We start from the raw sequence: 25,000 nt of genomic DNA on the forward strand, positions 1-25,000 counted from the left end.
CACTCTCTGACTCCCCCCCCCTCGCTCACACACACTCTCTCACTCACACACACACTCTCTCACTCACACACTCTCTCCATCTCTCTCTCTCTCAGGTGGCCCATGCGAGGATCCGTTTCCTGGAGTCTCATGTGGAGGGTTTGGTGCAGAGCGAGTCAGTGCTGCGTGTGGAGCTCACGTCCCTACAGCAGGAGCACTCGGAGCTGCAGCACACAGTCACCCAGCTCCAGGCTCTGCTCACCAGCCACGGCATCCAGTACACATGGGCTCCATCCTAATAGGTCGCTCGCTCCTTTTGTTTCCTCAGCAGGAGAAACGTCGAGACCTCGTGGCCTGGGGGGCGGAGTTTCGATACTTTGCGTAAAGTTTAATCTGTCCCTGTGGGATGAGGGAAGAGGATGTAGACTCATGAGTAGGTGTATTAGAGCAACACCACCACCCTCACTAATGGGAAGTGCCTAAAGGTCAAAGGGCAAATGACTTCAAAACTGTAGACTTTTTTTTAAGGCATAACTGCAACACCAGCACTGATTGACTCCTCAGCTCACTCCGAACAAGTGCACACATTACCAACACTACACATTGTGTGTGTGTGTGTGTAAAGTATTTGCACCCTTTGTCTTGTGTGTTTATTTCATGTAAAGACACTGCTGTATGCTGTTCTACGTCGATAAACAAAAACAAATGAGATGTACACAATCGTGACTTTTCTTTTCAGCTTCCATGTTTTCCAGACATGAAAGTGTGTTTTTTTTTTTGTCATAATAATTACTCTCATTATAGCGCGTCTCTGTCTAGACACGGAATCTCTGTGTGTTTTCAGACGAAGCCGCCCAGCCCTTCAGATACACGGATCTGCCTGAATAACAATACCCACAATGCACCTCTGTCAGACAGACCGCGCTATTCCCAGATGCCGACGCCGCCACACAATGACTTGCCGTGTTCTTTGCTCTACATTCAAACAATCAGTCGAACAATAAACGACACGTGACCGCCTTCTGCTTTTTTTTTTTTTTTTTTTTTCTCGAGAGTAGCTGATTGACATAAATGGGAATGTTTTCACCGAGTTTGAGTTAATGGAAGGTGTCGGGGTGTCGAGGGACAGACAAACCTCCAGGACGTGCAGTCTGGGGAAACTGATCAATTTGTTTTGTAACAGCGACCGTTGTTTGATCTGATAAAAACGTGTTTCGAGACACGTGAATACATCGTGATGGTGAGCATTCACACGACGCTGCGCCGCGTGTTAAAGGAGCGCTCTGTCATTTTGTACGTTGTTCATCTTTACCATCTGTGGGAAAAAATTTAGACAATAGGCCACGCCCACCTCGAACATACAACGCTCTGAAAAATGTTATTGGCTGATTAGAAGCAAATATATTCAGACCATAAAGCAGGTCTGAATAATTTCTGGGCCAGATAATCTTTCTTTTCATGGTGTTTATGTGGACAAGAGGTAGCTGTGTGAGATCGTTGTTCAGACTGGGGGCGGGGCTAAAACGAGGATACATTCGGATGTGTCCATAGTAAGGAAAGGCACGGACTTTCTCTCGTCCTCTGTAGTGGGACGGTCGCTAATGTTGTAATAACATCGAAGGTGTTGTTTTATAAATATAAAAAAACATTAATCATCAGCACGTCCAGTCCCAAGAGTTCAAATTGAGAGTAAAATTAGCGCAAAATTAACACAAAGTTCTGACCTTCAGAGTTAAAGGAAGCTTACAGTACCTCGCTACAGAGACACACACACACACACACAGGACATTACAATTAGCATTGTATCCTTCAGTTATTGCACTGTGTGTGTGTGTGTGTATAAACCTTTGTCAAAGCTGAATGAACCAAAGACATTAAAACTATGTGGAATGTGTGGAATGTGTCGTGTGTGTGTAAATACAAGGCTTTTCTGTCTCTGATGTTGCCCTTTTCAACCCAAATTGTTTTGACAGACACTAATTGAGGGTTAGGTGACATGACAGAAGACGCAAGAGCAAACAGCAGGAGGGTAAAAAAAAAGACCCCTGAGAGACTCGGGTCTTCTGGAATGTTCCAATGTGCAGTAGGTGATTTTCTAAAGTTTGCCCTTCACCATGGTGAGAAATGTTTTATATCTAATATTTTAATTAATTTTTTTTCTTCATCTAGATTAATGTTGACTGTTTAATGATGATCATTGTAAAGAACGATGGACGTGTTAAAATCTGCCACATTAAATAATACACAAATATAAAATCTATACAAGAAAGGAGATTTTCGTCATCAAGTAAAAAAAAAAATCAAAACCGCTCTGTTGAGGAAATTGGAGAAATAAATACAGATTGTTTCTTTACTGGTGTCCCACAAGGCTCAGCACTCGGTCCTCTTCTGTTCTCTCTCTATATAGTGAGGTTTTCATATCACTGCTTCTACAACCTTTTCTCTGAAACTCAGACCCATGGTCTCTGAACTCATGACTCTTCTCTATTCTGGCAAACCGGTGGAATGAACTTCCCCAAGATTTATCCGACCTTTAAACGACGTCTTAAGACCTTCCGTTTTCCTGAAATACGAGCACTTTTTTTTTTTATTTCTTGTATTTTCTCCTTACAATTTTTAGTGGTATTCGTAGTCCAAGACCTAATTCTTAGAAAGTCTCTCTTGGAAAAAAGTAAATGCAAATATATGCAAATGTGAACAGTTTGTGGAATCTGGTCCTGAACCTGTGTAAACATGTAGATAGTTTATTCAGCTTTTGTTTTTGAAAGCGAAGAGCAACTTGTTCAAACTTAACAAGATGAGGGTAACACACACCTTTTGTGATTTTATTCGATTTATTTACATCATTATCAAACACACACATTTATTATCCTTATGAGGACCTGATATGATTTCGGTAGTATGATTAATATTGTGCTATGCCTACATCTAACGGCAACGGCAACATTCAGTTAGTAAACAAAATAAATCCTTTTGTTTTTAATTAGATTTTTCCAATAAATGCTGATACTTTTAGTGGGAAAAGTGGGGACCTGACATACCGGGGCCTGAAAAAACCAACGAGGTCAAAACAGCCAGATACACCTATAGCTATGGAGATGTTTGGTCCCTGACAAGATATGAAAACTTTCCCCCACACACACACACACACACACACAGGTGAAAGTTTGTAATTCATGGAAAAGATTCTCGCCTAAGGCGAATTAGCTGTAAATTTTAGAGCTTGTCGTGTCTGAACAATTTTACAAGCTGATAATTGATGAGCGAAGTGTGTGTCTGTGTGTGTGTGTGTGTGTGTGTGTGAGAGAGATGTAGGAAGAGATGCGGAAATAGTCGAGTTTTTGAACTGTGCAATAGAATTCACAATGATTATTAATAAAACACAAATAATTGTTTAAAGCCACATTGTAGAACTTTATTCCCCCTTTCTGATGTACACAACTGCTTTGTGCTGATGAGACTTTCGGAAAGTTTTTCAGCTTTGAAGTTTTTCCAGAAGATCGCAGGTCCTCGTTTGTCAGCGCTGGATCAACATCATGTGTTTGATTACACACTAATACAGTCTTTATTACTGAAATTCTCGGCCTAGACGACGGTGAGCGACATTGTAAATGGCAAATTCTGCGTTTATCCTGCTGTTCTTTAACCTGACGAGGATTACTGAAGGTTCTTCAGAAATAAATGATGATGTAGGAGTCAAGTTGGTCTTCACCGCTTCTAATGAAAAGTCAGAGTAGTGAAATACGACTTCCTGAGGTGGAACCGCCACATCATGTTGACGTTGGAGTGTGAATTTGTGATCTTTTGCGACAGGCCGAACGACTGGTCTCGGAGCGTTGAAGTTAACTGTAGTTGAAAAGCGATTCGATTCGGAATCAACTCGGGAGTGAATCGAACATGTCGTGAGTTTGGGGTCTATAAATTTTACTGCTCCAAAACTGAAACAAAGAACAGAGCTGCAACACCGCAGAAATGTGATCCAAACATTCGGTATTAATATAATTATCTAGAAATTTACTGAGCGACAGCTACGTGCTTGTTTGTTTGTTTGTAGTTGTCGTTAAACCAAATAGCGAACGATACGAAACAAACGCTTCGATTGGAGTCAAACTTAACGAATACACTAGAAGGTGTGAAAGGTCACTAAATTACAGGATAAACCTTGCAGAGGTGTGAATGACGTCAGGCATTGTGGGTTTTTTTAAATAAACAAACATTAGATGTAGTTGGTGCCTGGAACTGGTCAGACTGGAGTATCCAGGATGAAGCTAATAATTTTCTCCATGGCTGCGTTTGTTGTTGTTGAGCAGGGGGTTGAGTTTGTGGGCAGCGCACCAGCAGCGGCTTGTCGTGTATGTAGAGCGTATGGCGCATAGCTGAAAAAACAAGTCAGCTTACAGCTATCATTTCATGTTATTGCAGCAGCAGATCTACCGAAGCAATAACACGAAGTGATAGCTGAACGGTCATTCACTCACATACCTGGTGTGCCTCTGAATTTACAGTCACGATTCTGCTTCTATTTCTTGGACCGTCGTACATTTAAATCACTCGGAATGAAAAAGCGTCATTTTAATCGTTCATTCATTCATTCATTCATTCATCTTCTACCGCTTATCCGAACTACCTCGGGTCACGGGGAGCCTGTGCCTATCTCAGGCGTCATCGGGCATCAAGGCAGGATACACCCTGGACGGAGTGCCAACCCATCACAGGGCACACACACACTCTCATTCACTCACGCAACCACACACTAGGGACAATTTTTCCAGAGATGCCAATCAACCTACCATGCATGTCTTTGGACCGGGGGAGGAATTTTAATCGATTCGTTTTATTTGCTTTTAAGCACAAACGTCAATTTTTATAGAAAGTCTAGGTTTTTGGAACAAACAGGAGTGAACGGCAGCAAAGGAAACGAAGAAAGTGCGTTTAAATGTCGGCACAATAAGCAACGGCGTATGAGTTGTATACTGCGAGACACACTATTTGGTTCTTTTCGTATTAATCGCTAATAAAAATGTGTTAAGTGTAAAAGCTGCTTTATTAAATAATAAATTCCTCTGCTAGAGTTTTTTTTTCTATGCTAATATGCATATCATCTATTTAGAATCATTTTAATAATAAAGATGTATGAAGTCTCTACACACTTTTACTTTCTTTCCTAGGACTCCTGGGTCCTCACTTGGCATCACAATTCATAGAGTTCATGCATTTATCCAAGACACTATATGTATTAAGCTGATGATCACCGCGTGAGCGTGCTCCGAGCACGAGTGCCGTCCTTCACGCGCTCACTCGCGTCTTAAAATTCTTAAAAAAAAAAAAGAAGTTATTTATTTTTTTAAACAGCTATAATATATATAGCTGTTTATATATATATATATATATATATATAAACAGCTATATATATTATAGCTGTTTAAAAAAATAAATAGCTGTTTATATATATATATGTTTATATATATATATATATATATATATATATATATAAACATATATATACCTGTAATTCTGGCACCAGTCTCTTCTTTTCTCGTCATGTTCGTCGTGTTCCAGCAAAACCTCATTCACTCATATCATGTAAAAATCTACGGACAATTTTCCAGAGATGCCAATCAACCTACCATGCATGTCTTTGGACCGGGGGAGGAAACCGGAGTACCCGGAGGAAACCCCCGAGGCACGAGGAGAACATGCAAACTCCACACACACAAGGTGGAGGTGGGAATCGAACCCCGACCCTGAAGGTGTGAGGTGAACGTGCTAACCACTAAGCCACCGTGACCCCCCTGAAATGCCGATATGCTTGATATTAAAACTGTAAATACAGTCAGAGCTGCAGTTAGAAAAAAATTTATCAGTCCATTAATCCAGCTATTAATAATATTCACAGTATTTAATTTGTCGTGTGATTAGTACGAGTGTCTAGTGCAGTGAGAGTTTTAGTCTCTCTCACACAAAGACACACACACACACATGAGATGGTCAGGATGCAGTCCTTCACATGGAGGAAATGTTTAACACACACTGTTCTCTTATCATGACACACCCAAACCTCCCTTGTTGCTTCGGCCCATTTTGAAAAGCCTCTTGGTGTATTATAAAGTGAGTGTGTGTGTGTGTGTGTGTGTGTGTGTGGCTTCAGGGACATGCCTTGGCAGGACGCTGTGTTCCCACCCAAAATGTGGCGCCTGACCCGTCCCTGCCCCTCTGTCCACCCTGCTCTGTTTTTAGCCATGATCTAATACTTACAGATGAAGAGATATCAGGAGACAAGTGTTTACTATTCAGGGTTTTTTTTTTCAACTCTTCTGCTTCCTTAAACTCATGTCATTTCTCTACTTATCTGTTACAGCAGCGATGTTCAAACCAGTGATTCAGACACATTGCTTCAGAAATCTATTGCTTGTGCTTGTAGTCTATCAGCCGAAACTTGTTTGTTTTCTGCTGTCTGGTTCTTCAGGTCTGTGCTGTGAGGTTAGCATCACCCACGCGAACGCTAGTTCACAAACAAAAGGACACCCCAGAGCTAAACATCACTTTGGAATCTGAGTCATGTTCTTCCTCAAAATTACAGAAGTGTCAGACTCTGGTTAGGGGCGTGGCCTGGCTTTATTTATTTATTTTGTGAAATCACACGCATTGTGATGACGTGACTACGTCAAGGTGCTAAAGTTCAAAACGTTTTCTGGAAATCCCCAGAAACGGTACATACGGATAAAAAACATGACATCGTATTTATCGTGACTGAGAATTAAATCCACATGCGAATGAGTAAAAAGAATTGAATTAAATTTATGCATGAAAATGAAAGAATCGTATGTTCAACTCATTAAAGCATAAATATATAAACCGTGTACAAATTACACGGGAAGATAAACGAATCGTAATTGAATCGGGTGAACAGGAACGATCGGCGTTAAAAAAAAATATCATGTAAAAATCACGAGTCATAAAGTAAACACGTGAAACGCAAGTTAATGAAGCGAATCATATAAAAGTCACGTGTGGAAAAAGATCGTAAATCATTTGTACAAATTGTGTGAAAAATGAATCGGTTGTAAAAGTCAAAGGTGAAAGTTATCATATACTGTCTTTTACATTTTACATGAAAATAAGTGAAAAAAATCACAAATAGTAAAAATGAATTATTTGGAAACGTCATATCTGAATTTAAATGAATCATTTACGATTTATGTAAAAATCACACGACTCTAAATTGTAAATGAATCGTGTGTTAGAATCGCATGGATCGATTGTAACACTCTCTCTCATTCATCTTCTACCGCTTATCCGAACTACCTCTGGTCACGGGGAGCCTGTGCCTATCTCAGGCATCATCGGGCATCAAGGCAGGATACACCCTGGACGGAGTGCCAACCCATCACAGGGCACACACACACACTCCCATTCACTCACACACTCACACACTACAGACAATTTTCCAGAGATGCCAATCAACCTACCATGCATGTCTTTGGACCGGGGGAGGAAACCGGAGTACCCAGAGGAAACCCCAGAGGCACGGGGAGAACATGCAAACTCCACACACACAAGGTGGAGGCGGGAATCGAACCCCGACCCTGGAGGTGTGAGGCAAACGTGCTAACCACTAAGCCACCGTGACCCCCCTCGATTGTAACAATTGTTTATAAAAATAAATAGCTAAAAATAAAGTTCACTGTTGAATTAACTAATCTTTTGATTTTAGGTTAAAACACTTTTGGGTTTTTTGTTGTTGTTATTTTTTATTCTTTTATGTTTTTTGATCCAGAGCCATTCGAAATGAATCGTTATTACCGTTTAAAATTCCGTTTAATCGGTCGTTTATGTGATCATTAGCTAAAAGTGGAGGGAATTACAGCGCACTTTGGTAATGACTCACAGTCATGAACCTAAAGGATGTTGTACAAATAAAAGACTTGATGATATAAAAAGATTATTATCCCAGAGGGAAAGCAAACCCGAAGCTAAATGAAGTGTAATTATGATTACGGCTCGTCTTTCAGGTTCTTAATCATCGGTCGTTACGTCAGAATCGTACACCGGGTGTAAAAATAACTACCGTGCGCCGAATGGGTGTAACGAAAGCTGCTGGGTAAATACATGACTGAGTGTTTACTTCTGCAGCTTTTATATAGCGTTTGGCCTTGTGTGCTGGTGTGGGTCACATGACCTACCTGCAACGAGGGATGGGTTGGTATGTAAACTAACACCAGCACGCCTGCCAAATCCAGGGTTAACGCCTAATGTTCACTTTGGGAATGTTTGATAAAGGAGCTACAAATTAATTCCTTTGCTATTTTCTACAGTATTAAGAAGGAAATCCTGAGTTCCTTCACAAAGCATCGTCTGATCAACAGAAAATTTCTGTTTCATTCATTATGTGTTAAAAACAGAGCAAAAAGAAAGAAAGCTCATGTATGAGAGAGAGATGTGACCTGGTCCAGAACTGTACATTATATATAGTGTTGAGCTGAATCGCTCTTTAACATCGTCACATAGCTAACATCAACACTAATACTTGCTATACACTCTCACATCCACTATACACTCTCACATATAATCTCACATATTATACTCTCACATCCACTATACACTCTCACATATAATCTCACATATTATACTCTCACATCCACTATACACTCTCACATATAATCTCACATATTATACTCTCACATCCACTATACACTCTCACATATAATCTCACATATTATACTCTCACATCCACTATACACTCTCACATATAATCTCACATATTATACTCTCACATTCACTATACACTCTCACATATTATACTCTCACATCCACTATACACTCTCACATCCACTATACACTCTCACATATAATCTCACATATTATACTCTCACATCCACTATACACTCACATATATATTATACTGTCATATCTACTATTCACTCTCACATCCACTATACACTCTCACATATAATCTCATATATTATACTCTCACATCCACTATACACTCTCACATATAATCTCACATATTACACTCTCACATCCACTATACACTCTCGCATATAATCTCACATATTATACTCTCACATCCACTATACACTCTCACATATATTATACTGTCATATCTACTATACACTCTCACATCCACTATACACTCTCACATATAATCTCACATCCACTATACACTCTCACATATAATCTCACATATTACACTCTCACATCCACTATACACTCTCGCATATAATCTCACATATTATACTCTCACATCCACTATACACTCTCACATATATTATACTGTCATATCTACTATACACTCTCACATCCACTATACACTCTCACATATAATCTCACATATTATACTCTCACATCCACTATACACTCTCACATATATTATACTGTCATATCTACTATTCACTCTAACATCCACTATACACTCTCACATATACTCTCACATATTATACTCTCACATCCACTATACACTCTCACATATTATACTCTCACATCCACTATACACTCTCACATATACTCTCACATATTATACTCTCACATCCACTATACACTCTCACATATTATACTCTCACATCCACTATACACTCTCACATATAATCTCACATATTATACCCTCACATCCACTGTACACTCTCACATATATTATACTGTCATATCTACTATACACTCACATCCACTATATAATCTCACATATTATACTCTCACATCCACTATACACTCTCACATATTATACTGTCATATCTACTATACACTCTCACATCCACTATATACACTCACATATTATACTCTCACATCCACTATACACTCACATATTATACTCTCACATTAACTATATACTCTCACATATTATACTCTTACATCCACTATATACTCTCACATATTATACTCTCACATCCACTATACACTCTTATATCCACTCTACACTCTTACATAATATACTCTCACATCCACTATACTCTCTTACATATTATACTCTCACATCCACTATACACTCTTACATATTATACTCTCACATCCACTATACACTCTCACATATATTATACTGTCATATCTACTATACACTCTCACATCCACTGTACATTCTCACATATATTATACTGTCATATCTACTATACACTCTCACATCCACTATACACTCTCACATATAATCTCACATATTATACTCTCACATCCACTGTACACTCTCACATATATTATACTGTCATATCTACTATACACTCTCACATCCACTATACACTCTCACATATAATCTCACATATTATACTCTCACATCCACTATACACTCTCACATATATTATACTGTCATATCTACTATACACTCTCACATCCACTATATAATCTCACATATTATACTCTCACATCCACTATACACTCTCACATATATTATACTGTCATATGTACTCTCACATATTATACTCTCACATCCACTATATACTCTCACATATACTGTCATATCTACTATACACTCTCACATCCATTATATACTCTCACATATTATACTCTCACATCCACTATACACTCTCACATATAATCTCACATATTATACTCTCACATCCACTATACACTCACATATATATTATACTGTCATATCTACTATACACTCTCACATCCACTATACACTCTCACATATAATCTCACATATTATACTCTCACATCCACTATACACTCTCACATATAATCTCACATATTACACTCTCACATCCACTATACACTCTCACATATAATCTCACATATTATACTCTCACATCCACTATACACTCTCACATATATTATACTGTCATATCTACTATACACTCTCACATCCACTATACACTCTCACATATAATCTCACATATTATACTCTCACATCCACTATACACTCTCACATATATTATACTGTCATATCTACTATTCACTCTCACATCCACTATACACTCTCACATATACTCTCACATATTATACTCTCACATCCACTATACACTCTCACATATAATCTCACATATTATACCCTCACATCCACTGTACACTCTCACATATATTATACTGTCATATCTACTATACACTCACATCCACTATATAATCTCACATATTATACTCTCACATCCACTATACACTCTCACATATTATACTGTCATATCTACTATACACTCTCACATCCACTATATACACTCACATATTATACTCTCACATCCACTATACACTCTCACATATATTATACTGTCATATCTACTATTCACTCTCACATCCACTATACACTCTCACATATACTCTCACATATTATACTCTCACATCCACTATATACACTCACATATTATACTCTCACATCCACTATACACTCACATATTATACTCTCACATCCACTGTACACGCTAACATCCACTATACACTCAAATATTATACTCTCACATCCACTATACACTCTCACATCCACTATATACTCTCACATAATATACTCACATCCACTATACACTCTCACATATATTATACTGTCATATCTACTATACACTCTCACATCCACTATACACTCTTACATATTATACTCTCACATCCACTATACACTCTCACATAATATACTCTCACATCCACTATACACTCTCACATATTATACTCTCACATCCACTATACACTCTCACATCCACTATACACTCTTACATATTATACTCTTACATCCACTATACACTCTTACATAATATACTCTCACATCCACTATACACTCTTACATATTATACTCTCACATCCACAATACACTCTCACATATATTATACATTGTCATATCTACTATACACTCTCACATAATATACTCTCACATCCATTATACACTCTTACATATTATACTCTCACCTCCACTATACACTCTCACATATTATACTCTCACATCCACTGTACACGCTAACATCCACTATACACTCAAATATTATACTCTCACATCCACTATACACTCTCACATCCACTATATACTCTCACATAATATACTCACATCCACTATACACTCTCACATATATTATACTGTCATATCTACTATACACTCTCACATATTATACTCTCACATCCACTATACATTTTCTCATATATTATACACTGTCATATCTACTATACACTCTTACATAATATGCTCTCACATCCACTATACACTCTTACATAATATACTCTCACATCCACTATACACTCTCACATATTATACTCTCACATCCACAATACACTCACATATATTATACACTGTCATATCTACTATACACTCTCACATCCACTATACACTCTTACATATTATACTCTCACATCCACTATACACTCTCACATAATATACTCTCACATCCACTATACACTCTCACATATATTCTCACATCCACTATACACTCTCACATCCACTATACACTCTTACATATTATACTCTCACATCCACTATACACTCTTACATAATATACTCTCACATCCACTATACACTCTTACATATTATACTCTCACATCCACAATACACTCTCACATATATTATACATTGTCATATCTACTATACACTCTAACATAATATACTCTCACATCCATTATACACTCTTACATATTATACTCTCACCTCCACTATACACTCTCACATATTATACTCTCACATCCACTGTACACGCTAACATCCACTATACACTCAAATATTATACTCTCACATCCACTATACACTCTCACATCCACTATATACTCTCACATAATATACTCACATCCACTATACACTCTCACATCTACTATACACTCTCACATATTATACTCTCACATCCACTATACATTTTCTCATATATTATACACTGTCATATCTACTATACACTCTTACATAATATGCTCTCACATCCACTATACACTCTTACATAATATACTCTCACATCCACTATACACTCACATATATTATACTCTCACATCCACAATACACTCACATATATTATACACTGTCATATCTACTATACACTCTCACATCCACTATACACTCTTACATATTATACTCTCACATCCACTATACACTCTCACATAATATACTCTCACATCCACTATACACTCTCACATATATTCTCACATCCACTATACACTCTCACAAATACACTGTCATATCTACTATACACTCTCACATCCACTATACACTCTTACATACTATTCTCTCACATCCACTATACACTCTCACATATTATACTCTCACATCCACTATACACTCTCACATATATTATATTCTCACATCCACTATACACTCTCACATCCACTATACACTCTCACAAATACACGGTCACATCTACTATACACTCTCACATCCACTATACACTACCATATATTATAAACTGTCACATCTACAATACACTCACATATTATATTCTCACATCCACTATACACTCTCACATAATAAACTCTCACCTCTACTATACGGTCTCACATATATTATACACTGTCATATCTACTATTCTCTCTCACATATATTATACAGTCATATCTACTATAAACTCTCACATACTCTCACTTTTACTATACACTCTCACATATTATACTCCTACATCCATTATACACTCTCACATATATAATACACTGTCATATTTACTATACACTCTCAAATATCATACTCTCACATCCACTGTACACACTCACTTCTATTATACACTGTCATATTTACTATACACTCTCAAATATCATACTCTCACATCCACTATACACACTCACTTCTATTATACACTCTCACATCCATTGTACACTCTTATATCCACTATAAACTCTCACATATCCACTATACACTCACATATCCACTATATACTCTTACATCCACTATACACTCTCACATCCACTATACACTACCATATCTATTATACACTCTCACATTTTATATCAACACACAACAGATTACAAAGGGTCAGTTGTAAAGAACGGTTATGCAACACGAGACGTGTTGAGTAATGTTGGTGAGTAATGTTAAAAGAAGTCTCTGATGTTAAACTGACAAATCCTTCATTCTTATGAGCTACAAAAACATTTGAAAATAAGACACGGCCAGTGATTTATAACACTTAAATTAGCTCTTTTTATTGCCGATTAGCCTGGAATTCGGCTGAATTCTATCAATATAAAACATTTTATGATAAAAAAAAAAAAAAGAAAGATAAGATAAAAATATCTTCAGAATGTTTTCCACTCAGTCGAGTTTTTCCTCTTTTGTGTGTCACCAGCTTTTTATTTTCTGTCAGTTAAACTGTGTGGTATTAAATCCCGGAAGAACTGGCAGCTGTAAAGTCAACATTTCCATTCAGATTTCCTCAGAAGCTGACGAGCAGCTTTTGTTTTGTCTATCTGTACATCTGAATGTAGAATATCACATTTCCATCAACCAGGAATTTGTAGTATTTTATTTTTTTTTGGGTAGTTTGTTAAATTTGTCACTTGACCGGTTTGGTTTGATCGTCTTAGTGCCAATCAAATGAAGACTCGGGTTTTAAATAAACATTGACTAAATGTTGACTTGTGCTGTCTTAAAGGTTACGCTATAAAACAAGAGCTCGTTACAGTTTTTATATGAGGACTTATTAGGTCCTTAAGGCCTGCCATTACCTGCTAAAACAGGACAGGTTTTTTTTTTGTTTTTTCGTGCCGAGGTGTTTTTTGTTCCAGTTATCTTTGGCACAAGGCCAGAATGTAGAAAGCTCTCGGATGTACAGTAAGTTCCAGCACAAGGTTGGATGATTTTTAAGACGTATGTAACGTAGACCGCAGACCAAAAAATGTGCAGGTTTCGGTAAAAAATTATACTTATACTTGTAATCATGCTTTAACAGCACTTTGTTAACGTCTCCAGGATGTTCGAGGCATCATAAAGAGCCAGAGTTCGTTCTTTTGTAGGTTTATAAGCATTTATACTATTGATAAAGACAGACGCTAGTGAGGGAACTTACTAGTGAGTTTGTAACAAATAACACAAATGTGTTTGTACAGAACGTTGTGGAAAACAAAAAGGGTCAGAGAGGGATGGAGGATAAATGACAGGAAGGAGGTTTTACAACCGAGGTGTACAGAAAAGCATCTCAGACAGCACAGACCCTGGGGGAGCGCGTCAGGTTCTTCTCCTGTCAGCTGAACACGGGAATCAGAAAGAAATTAGCGGATGAATCTGGGTGGTTGGAAATTTCATGAATGTTCAGCCTGAAAATGCAAAGAAGAAAGAAATTTTATTAGGCAATGTTTTCACATGACACTGCTTTGTTACAGTCCAGACAAAGCTGACATGTAACATGAGAATGTATGTTTGTGTATGTATGTGTGTTTGTGTGTGTGTGTGTGTGTGTGTGTGGAGGTGGGGTGTGTATACGTGTGTGTTTATGTGTATGTTTGGATGTCTGTCTACACAACCTATAAGCCATGTGAGCTGTATGCGTGTAAAAAGAAATATTCATGAAGCATTTAAACGTCTTTCTGTTTCATCTTCTCAGGAACCATAACAGTGCCAGGGATTGATTACATCATCAGATTTTTATCATTTCCTTATCTTTGTTGTCTCACACCAACAATCAAACACACAACCTGCTATAAAACACTTCTTGCTCTCTGTCCTCACATTATTACATGCAATTATTAAAGATCATTAACCACAGACTGAGTTCTGAGGAAGATCGAGGTTCAGGTTTAACACCTGCTATTTGTTTTCTGAGAAATCTCCTGGATTCACGTCTCACAAAAACACACGTGCACATCATTATACACGGTTTGAACAATTTGTCTGAAGCAACGACATTTAAATTTCGTTAAATTCCTCTAAACGTCTCATTATAAAATTATTAAATACGTTTTTTGGGGTTCCTGCCTGAATAGCAGGTGTTAAAGCTGAACTACGGCTTAAATCAGAGCTGAATTTCTGAGTAATGATGTCTGTTAATGATAAATGAACAAAGAACGAGATGTGCTTAATAACAAGGTGTGTGTGTGTGCGTGTGTGTGTGTGTGTGTGTGATGGGAAAAATACTGCACTAATGCGGTGTTTGAGGTTAAAACAACACAAAATTGATATTGCGCTTCAGAGGGTGCAGCACGGTGCAGAAAAACGACGACACAAATGCTTTTGATCTCACTTTCGGAGTCTGTTGTGTTTCCGTGTGCTGATTAATAAAACCACAAACCTTCACAAGAAGACACAACAACCAGCTGTTTCTCAATCGAAACAAAATGAACAATTGGAAGGAGAGGTGTAGCAGATTGTTGTGGTTCTTGTGAACGGTGCACGGTGCAAAGTCTCAGAATGTTTGAGAAGCTACGGAGCACCTATGAAGCCTGGACATTAATATGCACTATTTAGTACTTATGAACATTTAACAACTCCTAATATTGGCCCTCCTGGTCATTTCACTCCCTTCTGGTCACTTTATTATTATTTTTTATGGCTGATAGTATAACAGTGGCATCACCAGCCAAATGTCACCTTCTGTTAGGAAATGAGCTTTAATCTGATATCCCACAAGAGGCTGCGGCTTTTACTGCATTCGGTAACGTTAATCACTAAATTAAAAAAAAAACGAGTCTGCACGAGGTATCCGAGCATGACCGAATCGATCGAATCCGAGTTTATATTAAAAACAAAAGCAACAGAATCCTCTGAGCTTCTAGAAAGCGTTACGATGTAATCAGATTTAAAGCTACGAAGTGTTTTGTGTTGCTACTGTAGGTGTCGTTCATACACTTCAGTATTAGATTAGATAAGACGTCTGTCTGTCGATTTCTGGAGGTAGTTGGTCACGAAGGAGTAGACAGCAGCAAGGACAGGATGTTAAATACGATACATGAACCGTGAAGTGAAGAAAATTTCACGAATGTATTTGGTCGGTGCTTGTTGTACTGCCAGTGTTGAGCTGCACAGAGTGTGCTTCAGGATGTGGTTCGCCTGATGACACTAAATTGCCGTGAGGTGTGAATAACAAAGCTAACATGGTTAAGATGTGAGTTAATACGGTTGATCGGGGTTCATACAATGCGGAGACCTCAAATGTCCTGCTCTCCGTGTAGGAAAAAACATATGAAGGCTTTGTGTAAAACCCCAAAACTTTAAAGATCTGTTAAAGTGAGATCCTGGAGTTTAAAATTCTGCTTAAAACATTCATTTTGATGATGATGATGATGATGATGATAATGTTGATGAAAATGGCGCGTTTGGTGTCGAGAAAACATGTCTTGACAAGAACAGTGTGTGGAGATGTGCGAGTTTAGGGGTCCAAGCACTAAAAGGTGCATGCGGTGACATGATCTCCTTATTATTATTATTAAATATTTGAGTCTCTGGCAGTCCACAGAAATATTTGTATGCTTTGATACTATATTTGTTGCTATAATCTTTGTTAGTTTGAAATATCTTTCCACTGTGTTGGAGACAATTTCATGTCCTGGAGTTACAGAATAATGCCTTGTGATTCTTCCAAACTGGATTGGCAGCCATCTTGATTTGATCTGCTGCTCTTTCTTTTTATGGATGTTCACCTCATTTTCTCTCGCTGATCAATTCCCTCTCACTGCTACAGTAGCTCTTCTGTATCACGTGACACATGCCGCAGAGCAGCTGAACCCTCATTTCAGAGCAAAGTGCCATCTGCCCTCTTCCGCATACTCAAGCTCATAGATGCCAATGATTGGTTATTGTCCTTCCTCATTTAGCTCTCTTGTGCTCCCAAAGTTTTTTAGGACCGACTTTTTCCACATTTAAGCTGCTCACTGAAGAGGAAGTAGGGATGGTCATGTCGACAAAACTCAGCCTGATAATGTCCAAACTTCTCCAGACATCTCTAGTGATCATGTAGCTTCCTTCAGCTTTGAGGTCTGCTAAAGTCCTCAAGATGTCTATACACGGTGCCACTAATGTCACTGTCTGCACCTATTTTCCGATTCAAGACACCTAGAACTAGAGCTTGGACTCTTCTGGCCTTTCCTGGTCTCTTCTGGACTTTCCCAGACTTCACCCCTAACCTCAGACTGATATTTGAGGCCATGGAGTGGAGAGTTGAAAACCTTTATCTACTCTGACTTTATTGAGGGTGAGAACTTTATGGCTCTGTATATGAAATAAACAGAATTGACTGATAAAAGCTTATAATTCCAAAGTCTCTGTCTAAAAGTAGCTCGAGGTGACTTCATCGTCATCATTACTGTTAAGGAGAAGTGCTGTTAAACCTGACCTTTAATATTTAATCGTCACTGGAATCAGCAGGAGTCAACTGGAATGGTGCGCGTTAAGACGTGCATTAAGTTCTCAAGTCCCTTATTCTGACCAAAGAAGGAGTAAATATATTGATTACGTAATAATCTAACACGAGCCTTGACCTCGTTTTGAGTCACAGAGGTTTAAATGATATGTTTGATGGAGTTTTGAGAAGTACATTTGTTGTGGAAAATATCACAAGCTGGAATGATGTGGAGTTTCTGACAGAACCAGTACTCACACACTACCCTGACACGTCCCCTGACCTCTCGGTGGTGTGTCCTCTGAGTGCAGGGGCATCGTGATATTTTCAAAACTTTCATTAAAGTGATGATGATGATGATGATGATGATGATGAAGAAGATATGATTTTTATTGTTTGTGCTTGTCTAGACATGTGTTATCTGTTGAAATGTGTGATTTTAGGGGTCCAAGCACCGACGGTACATAAGCTGACATTCTTCTTCTTTCCTTCTTCTTCTCTTATTATTGTTATTATTATTAAAACTGGAAGTTTGTGGAAGCCCATAGACATGCATGAATTCTTTTATATGATATTTGTTAAATGAAATATCTTTCGATTATGTTTGATACACCTTCACATCCGTAACTCTGGATGTAATTCCACTTGTCATTGAATAATCATTAAATTTGATTATATATTCGGTGTTTTTATTGGAATGGCAGCCATCTTGATTTGACAAAAAAAAGTTGATAACTTATTTAGGCCACGCCCACTTGTGGTTTAGACCTGAAGACAGATATGTTGTGTTACAGCCAGTAATTATCAGTGATGTACGCAGAGACACGCAGGCCATCAGCAGGCGGACATGCCAGTCATGTCCTTTATCACGTACAAGTGCGATCATGGTGCGATCAGGATTTAAATAATATTTCAAAGTACTCATGTTTACAAGTAATGACAGGTTACAGATATTTATCTTTCATCCATTTGCATCTCATTTAATAACACATGCTTTATAGGATCAACCCACACTCATTACACAGACACACACAAACAATCAATGCATGCAAACTAACAACTCTAAAGCCTGTAAATCTGTGACTTCACACTGCAAAACCAGTGCCAGCGGAGGCATGCGAGTGCGTGGGTAGATGTCGGTTTGAGTATTACATCAACATGTCAAATGCACAAAGTGATTTTGAGACACGTGCAGCGAGGGTGGAGTGCGATCCTTAGGATTGTTTAAAGCCCTGATGTTGACTGGCTTCAGAAACCTGATCATCAGAGTTCTGTTTTGTTCTTAAGCCAATTTTCATTCCACACATTTTTGTATAGCATTTGTTACCGAGATAACTACACCGGTGTAGAGTGCATTCACTGGAGCGTAGAAATGTCAACTGCATGCTGTAATCAACAACTTTTTTAATTGATTGATTGTTATTACTGCCGTTAATGTCTCCTTCTCTAAAATCAGCACATGCCTCATAGCTTCAGGGTCCACGGTTCTATCCTCCCTATTTTCAGTGATAGACTACAGATCTCTCTATATAAGCTGAATCCACAACAGTACCTCCATCACTCTGCTCTTGAGCAACGGTGTCCCACAGGGCTACATGCTGAGTCCGATATTGTTCTCCTTTTGTAAGCCTGTGTATGTGTCTGACACCATTAACACCATTATCAAGTTCCGGGACGATACTAAACAGTCAGAAATTAAAAGTTCTGAGGTTCATAGCTGCTTTGCTCCTCATCTTATGGTATCGTCTGACGAGTTTTATACTTAAAGTCACACACTTTATTTCTGATTCCTTTAAGATTCAAGCTTCCACAAACGGCTCGACGCACAGGTTTTGTTTCTGTTGCTTCGATAGTAATCACATTTCTGTTTGATTTAATCCTCAAACTTTATTAACAGTAGTTCAAACATTCAATCAGTCCAGATTGTGCATCTGTTAAAACCCATTTTGGATCAGCTGAGTTTGGTGAATTGTTATGAAATTGCAAGTGCATATATTTGTACACTTAAAAAATTATAAGAATAACAACAAATACAGAAAATAACACTTTGCTCAGACAAAATCAATGAACAGAAATAAAAACAAAGTCGTACCAAAGTTTTAATGCTATAAAAAGTGGCATGGAAGTGAGTTTAAATCTAAACCATGCGTTTTTAATAACTTTTTTATTTTGTCTATTGTAAGCATGTATTATTAGATACAGTGGGTGGGGCATGGATGGGGCAATTGTGGGGCACGGTTATGGATGGGGCAAGGGTGGGGCAGGGTTATGGATGGGGCAGGGTTATGTTTGGTATGTTATGTGATGATCAATAAGCAGTTGATGATAAATACACACCCCAGGAGATATTGGACTCTCTTCCTAACAGGAAAGTGCACTGTTCACACTCTTATCGTAGCCAGTCAGTGTTGTCTCTTCCTGTTTTTGGCCCCGCCCCTTGCTGTGTGATTGGTTCGTTGTTTCTTTGGTGTTCTGTGTTCAGTCTTTGTTTAGGGTTTTTATTTATACCCCAAAGTGTGTATGTCTGCGCTTACTCTACGCCGTCACTTAGTCAGCCCCTCTGTGCGTTGCCATGGCAACATGCTACGCCCTATGGTTACTTTGTTAACTGTTTTGCGGTCTGAGCAAAAATAAACAAAAACTTTGCCACAAAATGTTATGTCTGAAATGTCAGCTGCTCAACATTAATGAGTTGTTTATAGTCGTGCGGCGCAAAAACAATATCACAATTAACAAATTCAAAACGTTGTTTACGATGACGGAAGGCGACGACGACACATCAGCGAGAGGTTACTAATGTGATGTGGGGGAAGGGGAAGTGGGTGGAGCTTCCCAGATCACCGTTAATATCTGCAAGTTCAGTATACTTATGAAAATGTCAGTCGTTCTACTGTTTCTTGATGACTGAGTGTTTTTATTGGAATGGTGACACACACGGAGGAATAAGAGGAATCTACTTAACTAGAAATAACTGGCTGAAGTGTAAAGAAGGAAAAATTAAGAACTTTCTGGCTGCCCTGGAGTTTTAACTTCTAAACCTTGTCATTTAATATTTTAACAATTTGGAAATCCGTCAAATTGCAAGATTAATAATTTCAGATGAATAAAGTCCAAATGCAGTTAAAGAAGGTGCATGCATTCTTCTGTAAATGTGTGTGTGTGTGTGTGTGTGTGTGTGTGTCTGTATGTGTGTGTCTGTATGTGTGTGTCTGAATGTGTGTGTGTGTGTGTGTGTGTGCTTTGCCTGGAAGAGGCAATTGTATACAGCAAGCCAAACCCAACACTGGAATTTTCATTGTGAGCCCTGACAGAAGCAAACACACACATACACACACTCACACACACACACACACACACACACACCCTACTCCACCCTGTTACATACAAAGGTGCTAACTCATTCTCTCTAAAATATGACTCTGATGTTGATCTGTAGACTGAATCTTTCTCTCTCTCTCTCTCTCTCTCTCTCTCTCTCTCTCTCTCTCTCTCTCTCTCTCTCTCTCTCTCTCTCTCTCTCTCTCTCTCTCTCTCTCTCTCTCTCTCTCTCTCTCTCTCTCTCTCTCTCTCTCTCTCTCTCTCTCTGCTGTGGGTGTGTTTAGATCAATAACTCTCTTGTTACCTGTAAAGAGGCTAAGCATTGCCTGAAGGTTGGGTTTTGGTCAGGGTGGGACTGGTGTGTGTGTGTGTGTGTGTGTGTGTGATGGAGTGTGATATGTTGACTCATAAGTAATACGTAGTGTGTTCTAGTTGAATTTTTCTCACTTATGCGATGTATGATTTAAAAAAAAATGTAAAAATTGACAGAATTTATTGAATTTACTTTATACACACACACACACACACACACACACACATGCTGTCCACTTTATTAGGAACACCTGCACATTCGCGCCGTTATCTACCACTCACGTGGCAACAGCACAGAGAAAAAGCGTTCACGTCAATCAACAGACTGATCTCTGCTGGGATTTTCACACGGCAGTCTCTAGAGTTTACATAAAACGCCGCTTGCGAGACGGTTGTGTGTGTATAAAAGCTTTCCTGATGAAAGAGAGCGATCGGAAGAGAATGATTAGACTGGTCTGATCTGACAGGAGGTCTGTAGTAACTTATATAATCACTCTTTACAGCCATGGTGAGCAGGTGAAGCATCTCAGCAGCACAGCACACATCAAAGCTTGAGGTGGAGCAGCTACAAGAGCTGAAGAGCACAGCAGCTTCCTCTCCTGTCAATCACGAGCATGCTGTCATGGGCACAGACTCTACCGAACCAGGAGAAAGGAGGGTATTTAGATTGTAGAGTTACGCTTTAAACGTTCACTATATTCACCTTGGGTATAAGATGCACATTAAAGGAACATTAAAGGAACGTTTGTCTCACCCACCCTGAGATTCCCTCAACACTTTCTGAAATCCTGGAAAAATTGTTGAATTTTGTCGAAATATTTCTGTATGTTTACATTTATGTGTTATTCTTATTTCAGTCTGCTTTTGTTTTGTTTGTTTTTTTTTGTTGTTTTTTTTTTTCGTTTTTTTTTGCTCTCATCATTAGTCAGGAAACCTGTTTTCTGGCTTAATAATAATTAAGTACTAATGATTATTTTTTTGGTCTTTTGCGAGTCTTAGAAAAATCTGGAATTTCATAGCTATGGAACAAAAATGAAGTCTTTTAATGATTATTTTTTCCCCCGCACAATCCAATTCACTTCAGTGAAAATGTTTTCATTCCCCTTACTTTTAGAATTAATGACTTAATAAATATTAAAAAGTCGAAATTTTGATTCAGGGTCCCTAAGGGGCCCCAAAACGCTCGGACTGTGAGGAGCCAGTTTTACTAAAATGTCAATAACTCAAGAACTAAATGAGCTATCAACACCAAACTTGGGACACATGTGAAAGAGGTCAAACTGAGGTCACAGTTCAAAAACCGCGGCGATTGGCCACTTAGTGGCCGGAAAAATCACTAAAAATTGCCATTTTTTAAAAAAGCCCTCTAGCGCCACCAACAGTCCAAAAACCCAATTTTGTGCTGACTTGTAAGGCAAAGATTCTGATTCTCAGAATCAGAATCTTAAGAACCCGGAAGTAGGCGGGGCTTGTCTTGAAATGGGCGGGGCTTTAACCGGTAATAATTCATTCATTCATCTTCTACCGCTTATCTGAACTACCTCGGGTCACGGGGAGCCTGTGCCTATCTCAGGCGTCATCGGGCATCAAGGCAGGATACACACTGGACGGAGTGCCAACCCATCACAGGGCACACACACACACACTCTCATTCACTAACGCAATCACACACTACAGACAATTTTCCAGAGATGCCAAATCAACCTACCATGCATGTCTTTGGACCGGGGGAGGAAACCGGAGTACCCGGAAGAAACCCACTTCACATGACATATGTTGTGGCACCCTCTGTAGCATGACATATGTAGCATGACATGACATATATTGTCATGTCAATCCAAAGGCCTTAAACGCTTGAACCCGGGAAATGCTGCTTGCAGCTTTAATTCTTCTTCTTCTTCTTCTTCTTCTTCTTCTTCTTATTATTATTATTATTATTATTATTATTATTATTATTCCGCCCTAGAAACGATCGTGCAGCCCAAACCGTAAGGCCTAGAGAGCTCAAACTTGGTCAGATGGTAGTACTGGTCACAGTTAGGGCCAAGGTCTCAGCGGAATCGGACAATTTGGGGCACTTCAGCACCTCTCAACGCGTTTGTCCCCATAATCCCTAAACCCTATGTCCAAATCTCAAGTGCTTTATATCATTGGAATCCTTGGCTCATGACTTAAAAAACGTATATCTCCGATTTCATCTCTGCCATTAAATTTTTTCGCTATAGTGCATTTTGTCCGAAACCTACTTTTGTGAACTAGTCCTAGGTTTTTCGCCTGGTCGAGACCAATCCAGTGCAGTAATATTCTCTGGAGTCTCAATGTCAATAATCAAAAAAAAGTCGAAATTTTGATTCAGGGTCCCTAAGGGGCCCCAAAACGTTCGGACTATGAGGAGCCAGTTTTACTAAAATGTCAATAACTCAAGAACTAAATGAGCTATCAACACCAAACTTGGGACATATGTGAAAGAGGTCAAACTGAGGTCACACTTCAAAAACCGTGGCGATTGGCCACTTTGTGGTGCTATAACGGAAAAATTACTAAAAACAGCGTGTGTGTGTGAGTGTGTGTATGTGTGTGTTTGCTTCTGTCAGGGCTCACAATGAAAATTCCAAAAACATTTTAAAAAAAAGCTCTCTAGCGCCACCAACAGTTCAAAAACCCAATTTTGTGCTGACTTGTAAGGCAAAGATTCTCAAAGATTCTCAGAATCAGAATCAGAATCAGAATCTTTGCCTTACGAGAACTCGGAGTGGGTGGGACCTAACCCGGAAGTGGGCGGGGCTTGTCTTGAAATGGGCGGGGCTTTAACCAGTAATAATTAATTTGTAATATTTATAACACTAGCTTACTACCTTTATGTTTTTATGAAATACAGCAAAAACGTGTCAGACACACAGTGTCTGGTTACTGGTTAGAGACAGCTGAAGGTTTAAAAAAGAAATTATTATTAATTATTATTATTATTATTATTATTATTATTATTATTATTATTATAAGTGTGTCTGTGTATTGTGCATGTATGAGTGTGTCTGTATAGTGTGTGTGTGTATGAGTGTGTATGTGTATTGTGTGTCTATGAGTGTGTCTGTGTAGTGGGTGTGTACGAGTGTGTCTGTGTAGTGTGTGTGTGTATGAATGTGTCTGTGTATTGTGTGTGTATGAGTGTGTTTGTGTAGTGTGTGTGTGTATGAGTGTGTCTGTGTAGTGTGTGTATGAATGTGTCTGTGTATTGTGTGTATGAGTGTGTGTGTGTATGA

At 38.6% G+C, this 25,000-nt stretch overlaps 2 protein-coding genes across 6 annotated transcripts in view; both read left to right on the forward strand.

The window, feature by feature from the left end:
* tbc1d1 (TBC1 (tre-2/USP6, BUB2, cdc16) domain family, member 1) overlaps window positions 1-1,873 on the forward strand; it is a 50,828-nt gene extending 48,955 nt beyond the window's left edge. For all 5 annotated transcript variants that reach the window (XM_060864621.1, XM_060864622.1, XM_060864623.1 and 2 more), the window contains one exon: window positions 96-1,873. In XM_060864621.1, the coding sequence (XP_060720604.1) occupies window positions 96-278 (183 nt within the window). In that variant the 3' untranslated portion in view covers window positions 279-1,873. The remainder of the gene's footprint in view (window positions 1-95) is intronic.
* Window positions 1,874-20,865: 18,992 nt separating this feature from the next.
* Window positions 20,866-25,000, forward strand: part of klf3 (Kruppel like factor 3 (basic)) — a 27,570-nt gene continuing 23,435 nt past the window's right edge. The window contains exon 1 of the mRNA XM_060888900.1: window positions 20,866-20,899. Coding sequence (XP_060744883.1) covers window positions 20,866-20,899 — 34 coding nt within the window. The remainder of the gene's footprint in view (window positions 20,900-25,000) is intronic.

The sequence above is a fragment of the Tachysurus vachellii genome, chromosome 2, assembly GCF_030014155.1.
Source record: "Tachysurus vachellii isolate PV-2020 chromosome 2, HZAU_Pvac_v1, whole genome shotgun sequence".
Taxonomy (NCBI): domain Eukaryota; kingdom Metazoa; phylum Chordata; class Actinopteri; order Siluriformes; family Bagridae; genus Tachysurus; species Tachysurus vachellii.